At 38.8% G+C, this 17,378-nt stretch overlaps 1 protein-coding gene across 3 annotated transcripts in view; it reads right to left on the bottom strand.

Moving 5' to 3' along the window:
• Window positions 1-17,378, bottom strand: part of USP22 (ubiquitin specific peptidase 22) — a 64,594-nt gene that overhangs the window by 32,966 nt on the left and 14,250 nt on the right. For all 3 annotated transcript variants that reach the window (XM_009993704.1, XM_009993705.1, XM_009993703.1), the window contains exon 4: window positions 13,237-13,338. In XM_009993704.1, the coding sequence (XP_009992006.1) occupies window positions 13,237-13,338 (102 nt within the window). The remainder of the gene's footprint in view (window positions 1-13,236; window positions 13,339-17,378) is intronic.

The following is a 17,378-nucleotide window of genomic DNA, read 5'->3' as shown; positions in this document are numbered from 1 at the left end:
GGTGTAAACGTGCAGTTCCCCTGTGTTTGTTTTTTTGACTTGGCTCCTCTTCTCCAGTTATTCAAGGTTGCCAGGTTAGTCACTGCTTATTTTGAATCCTTGTAAATCTCTTCTGAAACAAACCACCTTTCTTGAGCTACACCACCACCCACCCCCTCAAGTGATTCCATCACCAAGAGGCACAGCCTGGAGAACAACTCTGCTTCTACCTAGCTTTTAAGTGAAGCCTTTTAAAACCTCAAGTCAGAAGAAAGCTCAAGAGCAGTGGTTTTGAACTTGTAAAAAGAGATTTGTGATACATGTTTTCAATTTGTAGGTTGTATTCTAGATATTAATATAAATTATTTTATTATTATTATACAATTACATTATCTAAAAATACCTATGAAATCTCACGTATACATTTATGTGCATCGTGATTCACAGGCCACGTTGAATCCTGCAGCTCTGGGAGGATGACAGGGCACACTATTTAGATAGCATTGTTATACAAATTTGGATTTATTTTTCCTGTTTTAATTACAAACAAGTACTTTCATTTGGCACTGAAAGGAGTCCATTAAAAAGCCAGAACTTTCCATCCAGAAGCCCTAATAAATACACACCTGCACTCTGGTGCAGTGGGAGGTCACATACTTGAATTTAGATTCTGATCTGTACACACATCATTGGGGGGAACTGTAAATTAAGTCCATTCTGTAGAGTACTGGGATTAGAACAGAAAGTAAATGTATCTGTATTTATTAGCACTGCTTACCAAATCCAAACACACCAGAAGAATGAGGTAGGCTTTTTTTCTTTCCACACACAGACCTAATGTTGGCATGTTTCCACTTGAATTTAAAACATGGAAGACACTGAAAGCAGAACCAGTCAGTTTAAGACTGTGCAGAACAACTCCTGCTAATAAGAGAAAATAAATTATAGGACTATTTTAGATAGACTGCATACACATTTACCCACCCTGCACAGACAGAAAGGTAATTACATCAGAAAATGCTTTCTGGAAGGAAAAAAAAATATTTTAGGAAAAAAAAAGTGCATTCTAAATGAAGATCCATCTTCAACCTTGCAATTTCTGTGAAAAGTATTCTGGAGCACTGCATTTTTTCCATTAATACTGAAATAACAGATTACTCAATAGAAAAGAAAGTTTGCTTATGTGTACAAAATGATACTGTCCTTGAGTTTGTTTCCAGTTGAAAATCCTTAAGTCCAGCCACAGTACACAGGAGGAAAGAAGTATTTGCCATGAAAGGGACATGTACAGTAAAATCATTAACTGTTGCAAGAAACAGAATATAGTGAGGATTCCTCCTTGTATGTAACACCAGCACCAGAAGACTATTTATTTGGATGGATGAATCACCCAAACCCAGAAAGTTCTCAGTTTCAAGATGTCACTGCTCTACAAAGCAAGTGGAACTCATCCTCACTACTCCTCAGTTTTCCTATTAGCACAACTTTACCCAGAGGCAAAGCTGGGTTGGTTGGTCCAGTTAATGGAATTATCCAGACACTATTTGCTCTATACCTGAGTAACTGACAACTGAAAAAAGGAAATATATCCCATGCACTGAATGCAAGTTGTGACCTTAACTCAATGCTCTATCACATACTTATTTTTCTTAAGGTACTCACTACTGGCCAAGGGCAGTTTTGCTTTTAGAAGAGAGTCACTTCTTCACCTTTCAGATTACCAGTTACAAAAAAAAAACAAGTGAATACGTAATCTCATATCTCCCAATTTTATGCCTGTAAGACAAATCTCATGTTAAGTGTTATGACTTGAACACATCACTTAAATGCATGATCATGGACTTCCTTCAGGTTCACCTGACAACTTGAAGTCTCTTTTTTGGTTAATTTCTGGCATATTTGTGTACAACTGGACAGTTCTGGAGGGACCCTGACATCCACAGCAGGCTTTACAGATTTAACCTTTTTTTTTTAATGTCGAGTTAGGATTGCTGCTCAAGTCATTATTTTTACTATTTTTCTCCCTTAAAAAAAACCCCAGCAAATAAAAAGTGAACAAAAAACAACAAACCCATGAAGAGTTCCCAATAGGAAAGAACCTTCCTACATTAAATTATCAGGGTATTTGCACAGCAATGTTTGTAGCAGCTGAATTTCTGCACAGACGTCATGGGGATCAAGACAACAATGATGGTTTTTCCCAGTGTTTAGTTTGTCCCCACCCTTCTTAGTTAACAGGGAATTGACTGCATGTCCTATTTTCATTCAATAGCTTCAGTGACATCACATCATATCCACTTACAGAAGGGACAAACTGCATCAAGACAGTCCCAACATAACTGGAAGACAGAACAATAATTCAAAACCAACTTGTTAAATGGAAGAAACTATCTGAAATCAATTAAATTCAATAAAAACAATTGTGAAGTTTAAAAAGAAAAATTAAGTGGGCAAACACAAAATAAGGAGCAATGGCTACAGTAACTCCACTGAAATGACTTAATACTGTGCTGCAGTTCTGAGACAAACAGCATTTTGCAACTTAACAGGAATATAAGAAGGCCTGGGAGGTAAATATTCTGCCCTGGTGAGAGGAAAACATCAGCTGAATGATGGTTTGGAACTGAGCACCCACTTTAAGAGATCTATGCAGACTGGGGAGAAGTCAAGAACAGGAATGAAAATTTGCATTAAATTAATATTTGAGACTGGAGACACAACTGAAAAACCCACTGGTTGAGTTAATTAATTAAAAAAAGATAGTGCTGATGGAGGAACAGCCAGGCTGACAATTTTCAAGTATGTTACAGGCCACTGCAAAGAGGACTGTAATTAACTCTTGTGGCCTACCAAAGCTATAATAAAAAAAAAAGACTGAGCTCACAAGGAGTGAAATTTAATTAGATATTAAAAATAATTGTCTCACAGTTAGAAAACATTGCAACAAGGGAGTCTGGGACTTCCAGTTGTTGGAGTGGTTCCAAAAGCAGCTCTGCCAGCTATCAGTAACAGCCCAGTACATTGACCCTGACTCAGAAGGGGTCTGTAACATCCCCTCCACGTTTTCACCCCATGACTGCTCACACATCCAGATTGATGTTAGAGTGATCCAGAACACAGGCACTGGCTTTGACAAATGGCGAAAGGTGAGGGCAGTTTCACAGGATAGCTAAGCCCATCTAACAGCTCCTTGAGGCCAAAAGGGATTGCTCCCCTTGCCCCAGGCCAGCACCTGCCTGACTCTGGTGACCTGGTTCACCTCCCCTGTCTGACAGAAGTAGTTGTCTCACCTTGAGGGGATGGACTCACCACTTGCAAAGAGTGAGGAGTCTTTGAGCCCTTTGAGCAGGTTCACACAGCTCACCACAGGCCAGGACACAAATCCAGTGCCAGAATGAGGAAAGGATGCAGGAACTGTCCAGTGGAGTACAACCAAACACAAGAAGTGCAGCTTTTTATGCCATTATTGCACAGATGAAACAAAACCCCCAAGCTAGACAACAACTCCCAGTTGTACACCATGTGCCAGACACAGAGTACTCTCTGTGCCATACTTAAAATGTCTTTGAACCAATACACAAACTAATGATGCCAAAAGATGAAGGATTTCACAGCCCAGAGAAGCTTCCAGTCCACACTCCCTATCATTTCATTTACCTGGAGATGCTGGGAGTTCAGCAGTATGTACTAGCCAGAAGTACTGACCAGTACTGACTCCAGAAGAGTACTGACCAATTATTTTTATTTCTGTTTTTTCCAGGTTTAAAGCACTTCAAACAAGGCAAGTGGTCTCTGTGAACACTGGGCACAGTACAACAGGCCATGAAGTTACAGCCTGTCATTTACTGTATCCCTGGGTTATGACCAAGCACACAGATGAGGCAGGAACACTTGATGTCCTTTAACTTCTCATTTTTCTGATTTGATGGTAATTTTGCTCATGTGTGGACACTCTCAGCCTGGTAAAATGAATCAGCATTCCTAAAATATCCCACAATACAAACAAACAAACCTCTTAAGCTTCATTTTTCATGTAGGCCATGTAAACAGAGAAGCTGTCTCAAGCAAGACAAAGGACTCCAAGTATTTTTTCCCTATGAATCTAAATTAAGAAACATGCTCACAAAACAAAACAAAGTGAGTGTTTTTTGACCAAACGACTGAAAAGTGCATTGAACCTCCCACGAAAATCAGAGGAAAGATAGCTGTAAAAGATCTTGAGAAGACACCAGGTCTAGCCCTCTCCCTCAAAGCAGAATTAACACTACCAGCATTATTCCTGACAAATCCTTGAATTGTTCTTACAACTCTTCAGTGATGAGACCCTGCCATACCCTCAATAGACTTGTATTCTGAAGTGTTTCAGTGTCAGTAAATAAATTAATGCAGAATTTAAGAGCAGCAACAACATTGATATGGAAGATACACAGACTATGAAATCTACAGATAAGCTCCTCTACTAGTAGCATTAGAGTTTTTGAATTAGAATACATTTTTTAACACTTTAAATAGCAATAGCTTTACAAAAGCTCCTAAAGTAAGTGAGGAGACATGTCCATGATACTGTAGTATCACTGATTTTCTCCACTAGACATTTCTGTGCACCTGAGTATGGCATGAGCCATTTCTCCATATGCTTCCTTACAAGGAGGAAAAAATAACAGCTAGACTGCAACCTTCTGTGGGCCAGTTCCAGACATTGTGTCCCCAACTGATCACAATTATAGTAGAAGGAACAGGTCAGAAGGTAAGTAAAAATAATTCCCTTTAAGAGTAAATGTTCTGCTGTCTTTTTAGCTGTAGGGCATGACAACAAACCTGATGCAACCACACAAAGTTTCACTTGACAAATCCAGTAGAGTTTTCAACTAGGTAGGATAAAAGTTATTCCAGGAGCAATTTTTCCTGGCCAAGATATGAAGGTGAATTACTTTTCCTGTTCAAGCAACAGCTGCCTTGTATTGTAAGCACAAAGAATAACCAGAACCAGAAAAAGCCAGGGAAAGATCTTTTCATAAACTAAAGTGACCTAGTTAACTCCAAACCTAAAAATTTTAATATATATATAAATGTAATAGGCATCTGTATGAATTTACTGTCTCCCATAGCCAAGCTTAAGTTTAAAACAATTGTGGGGCAGAAGGGGAGGGGGGAGCTAAAACCAAGGATCTCTGCAATGGGCAGGATTAGTTTTGAGCCTTTTGCTAAGTCATCTGGTGGGAAGGGGATGGGTGAGCACTCTACAAATGAAGGCTTGCCTTTTTCATTTCTTTCTTTTTTTCCTTCAAAAGTAAGGAAAATTTCAGGTTTTTTATCTGTAATTTCTTGGCTTCAGCATTTTTGCTGCCCATCTGCAATGCAAAATTGCTCTTCTCTCTCAGGTGTATGAAGAAGACACCAATGCATTGTGTCCTCAAAAACCAGAAAGCTGTGCAGCATGTAATCATCCATGGCAATCATTTCTCTCTATCAGCTGAAATGAGTAAGACTGAAAAAGACATTAAGTTCTGCAGCAGAACTTGTACCAAACTTCTCTGAATTCCTATCTTGGCATATCAAGACCCACTGAACCAATTTTGTCTGTTGTGCTTCAACTTGATGCAATCTGTCAGGATGTCTTAGCAGAGTGAACACACTGGGGAACACACATGCAATCTGGATCTCACATTTCCAGAACACGTAATAGAAGAAAACATTTTTCATATACAGGACTGGAAATAATCACATAATGCTTTGAAACTTAATAATAGATTTGATTATCTGATCCCTGTAACACACGAAGATCAATCAGCAGGAGGGGGAAAATGAAACACGAAGCACTCCAAACAGACGTCCCATCAAGAGGCACATAAAGGTGCCTATTTCTGCACAGCAGAAAACATGACATGAAATGCAACATCTAGATATTGTCATTGCTCAAAATGTCATGGTTTAGCAAGGAAGCCAGAGGCCTTAGAACTGTGGTGCTCTTTGTACACTCAGATATTCAGAGCTGAATTAACTCAGAGAAGTTGAACAAAGGTACAGGGAAGCTCCTAAAGCAACTGCGTAACTCGAAGAGGAGCCACCCTGTCTCACACACCTTTGAAAGACATTCAAGTCTATGAACCAGAGCATTATTTGCAGGAAGGTCAGGGAGAACAGACAGAAGACAACCAGTATCAAAAAAGAACAGCAGCAGCCAAAGAACAGGAGCTGTGTTTGTCACAATGACTGAGGGATCGATAGGGAGCATCACGACAACCAGACTTTAAAGCCACTTACATTGTAGACCCTTTGAGGCCTTTTTACACAGCAACTGGATGGCAAAGGAAAAAAAAAGCCTTCATGCAAAGCAAAATACTTCAAAAAAGGTGGCACAGAATAAAATATTCACTTTGTCCTCCCCCAAAGCAGCCAAACTTAAAAGCTCAGTGAGATCTTGCATGATCTGCAGAGAAGCCTTGCAGTGAGAATCCTGTGCAGATGGCATCTTTAAAGAACAAGAGCTACTCCCACTAAACTGACAAACCAAAATTCACACCCGCAGCCGTCCTTTCCCCCCAACATCACACCATATGCTGCCTACAAGTTTCTACCCTTCCTCAAAACAGATTTCACAAATTAATAACTTAAGGAGTAGGCTAACTGCCAGGGGAATCAAATGCATCCAAATATATTAATATGCACAAATTATTGTTGATGAACTGGCACTGAGCTAGTCCAACAATCCACAACACACAAACCACGCCACATGCTGTTTATGCAAGTTCCTGGTTTCAGTATAGACTGTGTCTACCTTCTGTCCATACAAAGCCCAACTCTAGGAGCAGATATGAAAAAGCAGAATGGAAGGTCATGGTAAATATAATCCAAAAGTGATCCACAAAAGAACAAAACTGAGATGGAGATTACTGGCCTTGTTGAAAATGCTGCACTCTCTGCAATGGCATAGAGTTAATCAGGTAATAAATCAGTAATAAGTCACAGAATCATGGAATGGTTTGGGTTGGAAAGGACCTTAAAGATCATCCAGTCCCAACCCCCTGCCATGGGCAGGGACATCTCCCACTAGACCAGGCCGCTTCAAGTCCCATCCAGCCTGGCCTTGAACACTTCCAGGGATGGGGCAGTCACAGCTTCCCTGGGCAACCTGGGCCAGGGTCTCATCACCCTCACATAAGAATTTCTTCCAAATGTCTAACCTACATCTCACCTCTTCCAGTTCCAATTCGTTCCCCCTTGTCCTCTCCATACAAGCCCTTGTAAACAATGCCTTTAAAAAAAAAAAGTTTGTTTCTCTGGGTTGGGCTTTTTTAATAGTAAAAAAAAAAAAAAAAAAAGCACCTTCTCATGCTAAGGGTGACCAAAAGAGCACCAGTCTGCAGCTTGGTGTGGTCAGGAACACAGGAGATGTACCTGCTGACCTCAGGGTTTGCTGTTGAGGGGTGTGAGGTCTGCTGTTTGTTCTGCCAAACACAAAGCCAAGCACTTTTAGCACATCTCGTTTTCTGTAACCATCCACTGCTTTGATTTTTAAACATTTTTTTTTTAAGCCAGTTAAGCCCTGCTTTCAAGAAATGCCTTGATAAATTTTCTTTGATTTTAAACAAAGAAAAATTACTTTATCTTACTCAGAAGGTCAGAACCAAGTTCTGGCTATACATTGCTGCTGGGTTTTTCCTGGAGAAGAAACCTTCCATTCCCATAAAAACCTGTTCAAGCAGATGATAACAAGTGACTACCAGTTACTGTATTTTTCATGTTAAAAGCCTTGTGTTGTGACTGCATCTTGAAATTATATAAAGACTTAGTGAAGAAAGCACAGGGAAAAAAAATGAAGTACCCTCAGTGAGAGAGGTAGGGCAAATAGTTGAGTCAGCAAACATTTTACACTTGGTAGTTGAATCAGCATCTAGGAAGGGAGAAAAAGTCTTTTTTTTAGTGCTGCTTCCTAGCTGGAGCCAAATGATAATGTTTCACTTGAAGTGCAGAACACAATTTCAGAGAAGTCAAACTGAAACACTATCTGTAAACTGATGTGTATGGGTCAGTAACAGCCATAGATCCATTTTTTAAAAGTCCAGAGGAAGAGAATCAGGTTTGAGTTAGCAGTCTGGAACACAATCCAAGCCCAGGATTAGGAATTTTGTCTTCTAAGGAATTTCACATTGTGAATCCACACAATCTATCTTCCTTTGTCTCAAATCCCCAGGAGCCACCTACAGTTACAAAATTAAAGTATATTCTATGCAAGTGATATGAACAGCAATTTTCCAAGACAGGATAACAGAAAAATTCAACCCCTACTGCAATTTTCTTATTTCACATGAGTAGGTTCAACTTCAGACAGTCTGTAGGGGCTGTATTTGAGGTAAATATCCCTGGATATAAGGATTCTGGCTTTACAAACTTTGATGCTCATGTCAGCATTTCTTCACCCACAATATTTTATATTGTCAGAGCTGCGCACATGCCTGTACACTGGTGTCTCTCCCTGCTCTTATTCCCCCACTAATAAAACATGCAAACTAAGCTTTACAGGAGAGGAAAAAAAAAAAAAAGTCAAACCATTCACGATTTTTATATTGTTAAAGAATTCTGAAACCTGTATGAAAACCCACTACTTCTCAGACAGCAAATATACCCAAAGGTTCTGCTCAGCTTGCTGTTCTGTTTTCAACTGAACTTCTCCCACATAAAGATGTGTAAATTAAACCTTCCAGCAGACCCCTGAACCTAAGAACCTTTTAGGACATCACTGCAAAAGCTGTTTCCAATACCAGCCTTCCACCAAGCTCAAGCTTTAAGGTCACTTCTCCTTAAAAGTGTTCTTGACACTTTGTTAACTTTTACTGGACACAAAGCAAAGGCATGAGATTTATTCTGTACACAGATATTTAAAAAAAAACACAAACCCAAAATAAAAAAATCCCGCCAAAACAAAACCAAATAAAACCCAAACAAACAAAACAAAAAACCCACAAAAAAACCCCACCAAAACAAAGCCCCAAATCACCAATCTTCAAGTATCCTATTTCTATGAGCTCCCAAGAATACTCCTGATCTACAAAAGATAGGTCTGTCTGGTGGTTTCTTCCATGATCCATAGACTACAAGACCAACAAAAAAATGCTGGGAGGCCTAACAAGGGCCATAAACTAGCCAAGATTTCCTTGAATATACAGTTTTATTTTCCAAGCTATCCCACTACTATTGCCTGGTAACTCCCTGGAGAAAAGATGCCCACTGGTTTATACACCTTCAAGCTACTTCTGCTTCTGCAGGAGCAGATGTGCTCCTGGTGGCTTGTCTAGAGAACCAGAAATGTTTTCCAGGTCACTGTTGCCCTTCCATTGCCACCTTTTCATGGGAGCTGTGCTGCAATATTTATTCCCCTGGTGCTGTTCTTTGTCCCATCACACTGCTTAGTGTCACACAGCTGCAAAACCCACCTGCTACTCCCATGTAGCCAGTTTTGCCACCTCACTCACACCTCATCATTCTTTCCAGGAAGGATTTGCTCTGTCCTCCAAAGACTATCAACCCCTCTGCCTTTTTGCAGCACTGCAAATGGGAATCCCAGGTGGCTCCCGCTAATTATCCATGTGCCTTGGGAGTCTAATTCTTCCTATTGTTAATATATCAATCTTTAGGCACAAAGTCACTTCATATGCTAATCAGAGACCAGCTGATCCCAAGCTAATACTTCATGTACTCAGGAGAACTAATCTGCTGGGGGTATTAATGAAAGCAGTGCAAGACAAGCTTTGGAAAACAGTTCCTGAAAGATACTGTATCACTTTCACTTCTAGTCCAACCCCATAAGAAAGAATTTGCTTGTAAACTTGGAGCTTGGTTACTAGCCTGACTTGCTGAAAGAAGCCTCTTCACAGACAAAAGGAGATTGGATCAAAGATTTTCCTTTTATCCTGTTAGAATCTAATTTATTCAAAATCCTGAGCTGATACTGCTACCAAGGAACATGTTTATGTAGACCAAGCAGACTATACACTCACTCTTCCTGAATGTTCTGAAATACAGAAACTCCATCAACATTTCAAGTCTGCTAAGACATCAGAAGATTAAATGCCCCACTTAAAAAAACCCAAACAAACACAACACACTATGCAAGGGTTTTTCTTCATGGCTTCTTGCATGGAAATAGCTCAGTGTTTCCACTTGGTTAAGAGTGCATTCCAAGTCATTTTGAAGATGCTTATTGTGCAACATTGAGAACAGCCCTTTGTTTACATCCCAAAATGCTGGGATCAGCCCAGTTTCTATAGCCTGTAGCAGTGCCCAACATGAATTTTCATTTGCAGAGCAATTTGCTCAATGGCAAACCAGTGATTCAATCCAAGTTACCTACTCTATCTTCTTACTAGCTGGAAAAATATCCGAGGTTGAAACACACACCACTTCTTTAAAAGAGAATCAAACAAAATTTACAGGGTTTTGTTATTTTTTGCAGGGTTTGGGGGAGGTTTTGAGGATATGAACAAGAAGTTCTTTCTTCAATGCATTTCACATTGTCACCTAGGGGGAAACATCATCTAACTTCACCAAATCAAACAGTAGGAGTTCTGCACAGTATTTCCTCTAATGAACCACCAGTTTAATCCTCCATTATCACATTCATTTCTTGACTGAATAATCCTTCAGATTTAATTCATGGTGCCAATGAAAGACAAAGGATCTTGCAGCTGTATCCAAGTTCCAACAGCTCCAAAAGTAGCAGGCACATCCAGCTGTTTGACAAGCATCCTGAGAATGCTACAAATCTGGAATAAAAGAGAGCTCTACATGCAAAGAAAGTTCTGCCACAGAGTAAAACATTCACCTAAATTGAGTGTTGTGCAAGTAAGACAGATGTACCAGGAAACACCTATGTGTGTTCTAGACAAAAATAACAAAGTTTAATGTATTTTATTATTAGGGGTCAAAAACATACACAAGCCCTTCACACACAAGTTAAGCACAACCTTTCAAGGCCATGCCTGTGCAGGTTGCAGAGTGCTGTCCCATCTACTTTAGTTGTATTACTAATACACCTGTCTTAACACAAATGCTGGACCAGGCATTGGCACAGTAACCACTTGAGAGGGTGATGGCAGAGCAGTTAACCATGCTCCCTCCCTCAGTGTCTCTCTGCAAGTAAGACAGAAAACAGCCAACATCCCTGGCCTTCCTCTTCACACAGCTTTGCAGAGAGCATTTTATACAGAAGAGGCAGCTAGTTATGTTTTAACAGACTCTTTAGTAAATAGGACTGATCAACAGATGTGCAGTGCTTAGTACAGATGGTTATTAAACAGCATCTTCATTTTCAGAACCAATAAAACTGGATGTTGTGCCTATTCTCTGAGCCATTCATCTACCTCAGAAGATAAACTGGATAAACCCTAATATCTGCTATGGGATTGATAAAAACCTGATGTCAAAACAAGTGTTAGAAAAAGAGAAAGGGGAATGTCCAGATAATTGCAGCACTTCAGTCTGCATAGAGGCTCTTCACTGATCTGAAACTGCAAACAGACAAGTCAACGTGAGGAAAGGGAAGGGAAAAAGACTCTGAAGCAGATATATATTTAGCATCAGGTTAGATGGAGAGAAAAGGCTCAAGGACAATGGCAGGTCTTTTCTCCCTTCAGCTAAACCCCCAATGTATTTTGGTGAAAGAAAGCTAGTCTTTTGCTTTTAACCATAGCCCAAAACTGCATTATGTCTCCTGGGTGCTTTGATACATTTTTTTTTTTTCCTTTCTAAATCTCAGCACATAGACAGCTCCAGGGCTCAGTAGGAGAAATTATTAAAAGCATGCCTGCAGAAGTAGAGAGATCAGTCATTCCCCTCATCCCCTGTGCTCTGTGAGCGCTCCCCAGCCCGTGCTGCGTGGATGAGATTTCATGCAACCAGACGTGTCCTTTCAAAACAGGCTGAAAAATTTAAAATCCTTTAAGAACAGGGATAGGATTCCTTCAGACTGGAACAAGAAACACAGAAATGTGCTTCAGTTCTTCAGAAAGGTCACATTCACCTTCAGAATTCTATCAGGCATTTTCTTTGTCCGTGCAGTTCTGTTATCTGAAGTCTTTACAAAATATACTGGAGTTTCATCAACCACAAAACCCCAGTGTGAACATGTTGCAAGCAATCTCTGCCCAGTTGCTTTTTTCAAGGTTACTTCAAGTTTCCAAATGCCAGATGTTTCTCCTTCCTGCTCCACTACTACAAATGCATAGGTCCTTTCTTTAGAATTACCACTCTACGTATTTCCAACTGTCTCTGTGCTTCTCAGTCCATTATTCCAAGTAAATATAAACCTTTTGGATTCAATATACCTTAATGTATTAGAAACATGACATTAGAAAGTTTCAGCAATTTTGTTCAGTGTATTTTGACACAGGCAAGTGTGCTGACAGCATGAAGTGTTCCCATAAAACAGTAAGTAGCTTACAAATTAGGAGAAAAACTTTATAGAGTTTGTGACTTCCAATTTTTATAGCTCCAGCCTTGTACCTTCACCATTAAAATGTTACTATGCATTTAACAGGATAGGAATAATAGCCAATAATCTTCATTAGAGCTTGTCAGGAAACTGGTTTTAATTCCCTACTCCCCCAACCTAAAGACAGTGGGGAAAAAATTGGAAAACTTAATTTTAATCACCCTTTCCCAAATATTCTCCAGCTATAAGCAGATATGCCCACATTTCAGAGTGTTCATTGCTCCAGAGTGCTGAACTCCAAGCATTCAACATTTGTTCTGCATTTCAAAAAACTGCTATTTGACACAGACTGGATAATAAATTACATTTTTCAGGGTCAATAAGAAATGGAAGAGACCCCATTTAGAGTTTAGAACATGAAGCAGGAAGATAATACTCTGCTTATTCTGTCTGCTTAAATCAGGTTTCCCAATAAACTGCTGGTTAAGAATAGAGCTGAACCACCTTCATACACCTGCACAGGATCCCTGGTGAGGAATGAGTTGAGGAAACATCACTGATTTCTGCTGAAGTCTTTAAATGCACATTGTCAAAGAAAGTACTGTTATGCAGCTGTTAGAGTAATCATCACTGTACCTGAACCACAGAGCAGATATCTTTCCACAGGGAGAAAAAGGCTGCGTAAAATAAACTTACTTTGTTACTCTGTTGGTAAAGGAAATCCACAACAATCACCTCCGGGTAAAAATATTTACGGTAAAGCACCACAGAACTTTGAACATGCAAGTGGCTGAGAATCAGCTCTGGAAAGGGTGTCTAGAACTTACCTATGGTGCAGTTTGTGGTTATTTTTCTCCGCTTGGGGTTGTGTCGTAGCAATTCTAACTCTCGCTTGGTTGGCTCCCATGTTGAATACTTCTCTCCAATGCCTAAGCAGAGGAAAAGAAAGTTTCAGGCAGTTGTTTAGTAAATGGATTAAAACCACTGCTCAAGTGAAAACTTTCAACATGCTGTCCATTAAGTTGGATTTCATCTATGTACAACTAAGAGACCAATTTTTTTTACCCTCCCCCCAAAAATATTGTTCAGAAAGATATCCCAGTCCAACAGGGTTGGATCTAGATGATCTTTTAGGTCCCTTCCAACCCAAACCATTCTATGATGCCATGATTATCAGCCAATCTTCAAACAAATATGAATAAGGGGAAAAAAAGGCACTTTTTTACTTCTAAAGCATACCCAGCCCATACACATTTTTCATTATTGGATTATTAATCCTCCCTTCAGTTGAACAGACATTCCAGCACAAGAACAAATCCATTATTACCCAAAAATTCTTTGTGCTCGGAGGAGGTCAATGATAGAACCACCCAGCGATTTTAGAAAACACAAGATAACTAAAAAATCTCACCACCGATGTTTGAGAAGGTGATAAACCAAATCCAAACTGACCCAACTTAGTGGACAGATACAGGCTTAATCTTTACAGGTGAACACCAAAATTCAGTAATTCAATATAGTAGACAGTTACTAAATGGATAGTAGGAGATACCATTAGAGAGTATGATCTCTCCTCATAAACATTGATGTAGGACTGGAAATAAGCAAATTCTAAAAAGCAAATTCTAAGACTTGAGAGTCACTTTACTGACATATCTAAAATTACCTAAAAATGCATTTATAGCAGTAGGTTAAACACAACCCTTCTCCCCCACCAACCAGCCAAAACTCTCCAAATACTTAACTACCCTTTCTCATGAGCTGCAGCTAAAATCTGTCTTTATTCTCTTTAAACATCAACACAGAGTTTCCAGTACATTTCTACTGTTCGAAGGACAGAACAGTAGAATAAGTCAGGTAAGCAGGAGGGAGAACAGATCTGAAGGAAGCACAGAGTTGTGTTCAGCATAAATCTGATACAAGAAAAACACAACAGTGAAGTCTCCTGTGCTGACCAGCTAGGTATTGCTGCAGCATTCTATGCAGCACACAGAAATTACTATGAAAGGTCAATTACAGTGACTTACAAAAGCATCTTTGCATTAAAAATAAAGAATACTAAGATGACAAGCAATCTATTCTAAAACTGAGGATTAAAGTCAATTAAGAGTTATTTTTCACAGAATGCATGGAGCAGAAGCAGCACTGTGCTATGGAAAATAAATTATAAAACATACATATGAAAAGGAGAGTAGAAAAATACAGCTAGAGGCTTACACATTCTGCATAATATACATTAAATTTTAATAGCTCTTTGATCTTCATTTTCAGAAATAGCTATGCTTGTCAAAAGCTACCCTCCAAAAAATGTTCAACTCATAGTTACTATTGATCCTCCAAGTTCTACTAATAAAAAGTCTCTTTTTGGATTCTTGAGGACTAGAAACTTTATATTTACATGGATGCATTTCTCTTCCATCTCTCCCTTTATTTAATTCAACAATAGATTATGCAAGAAGCATAAGAAAGAATACCAGAATCATAGTCCCTTTTCTTTATCCAAGGTTCAGCATCAAGCTCCACACCCAGGAAAACAGAAAAGGAAACTAATTACTGTGTAACAGATTGAGGAGATAAAACAGCTGCAATGTTTGAATACACTCCACAGTGTGCAAACTGAAACGAGTGAAGTGACTTTATAGATGCACATATGGACAGTTCACATATGGACAGTTCACATATGACATAACATTGGCTTGCAACAAATTTTGTATTTGACCTCTCCAGCAACCCACTTCATATTTTTAATACTCCCTTAGGGAGTTCTATAGATTGGTTGGTAAAAAAAAGCTCCAAATAAATTTTCAACACCATGTTAGTGCCAGCTCTTGCATTGGCCAGCTGGAAATGGGGATTCTTGCATTTGCAGGTTAAATGTGGCCCAACACAGTTTGTATCATCTGTCAATGGGATGAAGTCTCATCATAAAAAGAAATATATATTAAAAAGTTTGATATGTTTAAATCCTGGTTTAAATCAATTAAACAAAAATTCACATCTGGAAACATGTGCACTCAACTTCAGGCATGCCATAGTTCCATGTGTGTCAGTGGGACTATTAACATATATTTATATATATCTCTATATATAATTATATAGTTTAAATGCTTATAAAGGATGAGGACCAAAGCAATTCACAAGAGCAATGCTTCAGATGAAGTTAAACACGACAGACTAGATTACTTAGCATTTTATGTCAAATATCGATCAATTAAAAGAAATTAAACCACATACAGTTAATGCCACAACAAACACAGAGCAAAACAGACAGAACACTTTCTTACAGAAGCTTTTGTTAGAAAGAGCACAAGTTAAGTCAGAGACAGAAATTAAAAGTGTTCTGTTCTGGCTAGTAATTTAACACGAATATTGAGCTTTTATTACTCCTGAAAATTTGGAGAGAAGACAGAACCGTTTATTAGGAATAGTTTGGTGTTTAAAAGTTTAAAAAAAACCCCACAACAAACAAACCAAAGAAGGAAAGAGGTTTAACACCCACAAACATGCCAAAAACTCCAATATAAACTATCTTAAAGATTTGCAAACCATGCAGAGGTTACCATTTACAATTAAAGGAAAGTAGCGTTAATGGAGTGAAAAAACATTATAAAAACAATGGTATAAAATAGCCAGAGATTCAAGTCAGGATGTGAAATCTCCATCCAAGAACTAATTTTATTAGATGAAATACATAAATTGTCATTTTTCAGATAATTTATCAGGGACATATGGATGAGTGATGGAAAAAGCAGTGACAGCTCTAGTTTACAGAAAACAATTTTCCAAGTAATTGTTAATATAGATTTTGTTACTTTGCTATAATTTAGCAGACTCCCAAAAATTCCAACATGAATTAGAAATTAAGGGCTCCATGTATTCTCACCTCCCTTATTATGGAAGAATATTCAATACTAGAGGAGGGGGGGAATGGTTGAGTTGCAACTTGTTCAGAGTTATATCATATAACCCTGAACTGCAGCTGAACATGGGAAGTCAACACACTGAGAGTTAATATTACAAGAGTATGAAACAAATCTCGTGATATTTGGGGTTTTTCTTAAAGTTTTTTCTCCAGGCATCATGTTGTTATGTGAGCATCTATTCAAGTATATGCTAATACCCTTCAAGCACTGTGGGTAGATGTTTGAAGAGACACAACTGACACTTCAATTTTTAAAGCCAACCTCAGGTTTTGCAGACTGGATTCACTTCTTCAGTTCTTTAAGCTGGCAACACTACCTGATGTAAACTAACTCTGTAGGAGAAAGAGAAACCTAAGTCACCGAGTCTGGGGGTTGTACTAATCTTGACATTTATTTTGAAGCAAGAAAAGTTCCCACTTCAGAAGGAAAGGAAAGGATGGATTGAAGCAATGCAGAAAGAAGGAAAATGGAATTAGTAATTTTCCATTATTCCTCCTCTATCTCCCTCCCTCATTCCTTGTATAAACTTGCAGGGAAACACACAGGGTTTCACAGTGCAAAGGCATAAAACAAAAGCTCCTGTAGCATGACTTTGAAGAAAAATGTCCATACTGTGTACTCCAGTAATTTAAATTGCATTGTTGTCTGTTCCTACATCTTGCACCTTCGGTGGTCATTGGTCTCCCAGAGTTGTTCTCTGGGGATAGAAGATGCAATGTACTTATTCATATATATACACACATACATATTATACTCCTACATATGTATAAATAATGTGCCATTTATTAGCCAGTTAACCAGTTCAGAGCAGGTTTTCTGCCTGGCAGTTCCTCTTGGTGTTTCTTCCTTTCACCAAAAGACACTGTGGTCCACGATGACAAGATGAACAATCTTGTAGGCTTTAATTACTCTAGAATATAAAAAACTATAGGAGCCCAACAACCACTAAAGGACAAACTGGCTGCATCTCTGTTCAGAAGTCCCAAATGTATCATTTTCTAAGGAAAACATAATTCAGAAATGGCACTAAATTTATATATTCAGCA

Source organism: Chaetura pelagica, unplaced genomic scaffold (genome assembly GCF_000747805.2).
Source record: "Chaetura pelagica isolate M959 unplaced genomic scaffold, ChaPel_1.0 scaffold213, whole genome shotgun sequence".
Lineage (NCBI taxonomy): Eukaryota > Metazoa > Chordata > Aves > Apodiformes > Apodidae > Chaetura > Chaetura pelagica.
Note: the sequence above shows the minus strand (reverse complement) of the source record. Positions and strands in the feature narration are given on the sequence as shown.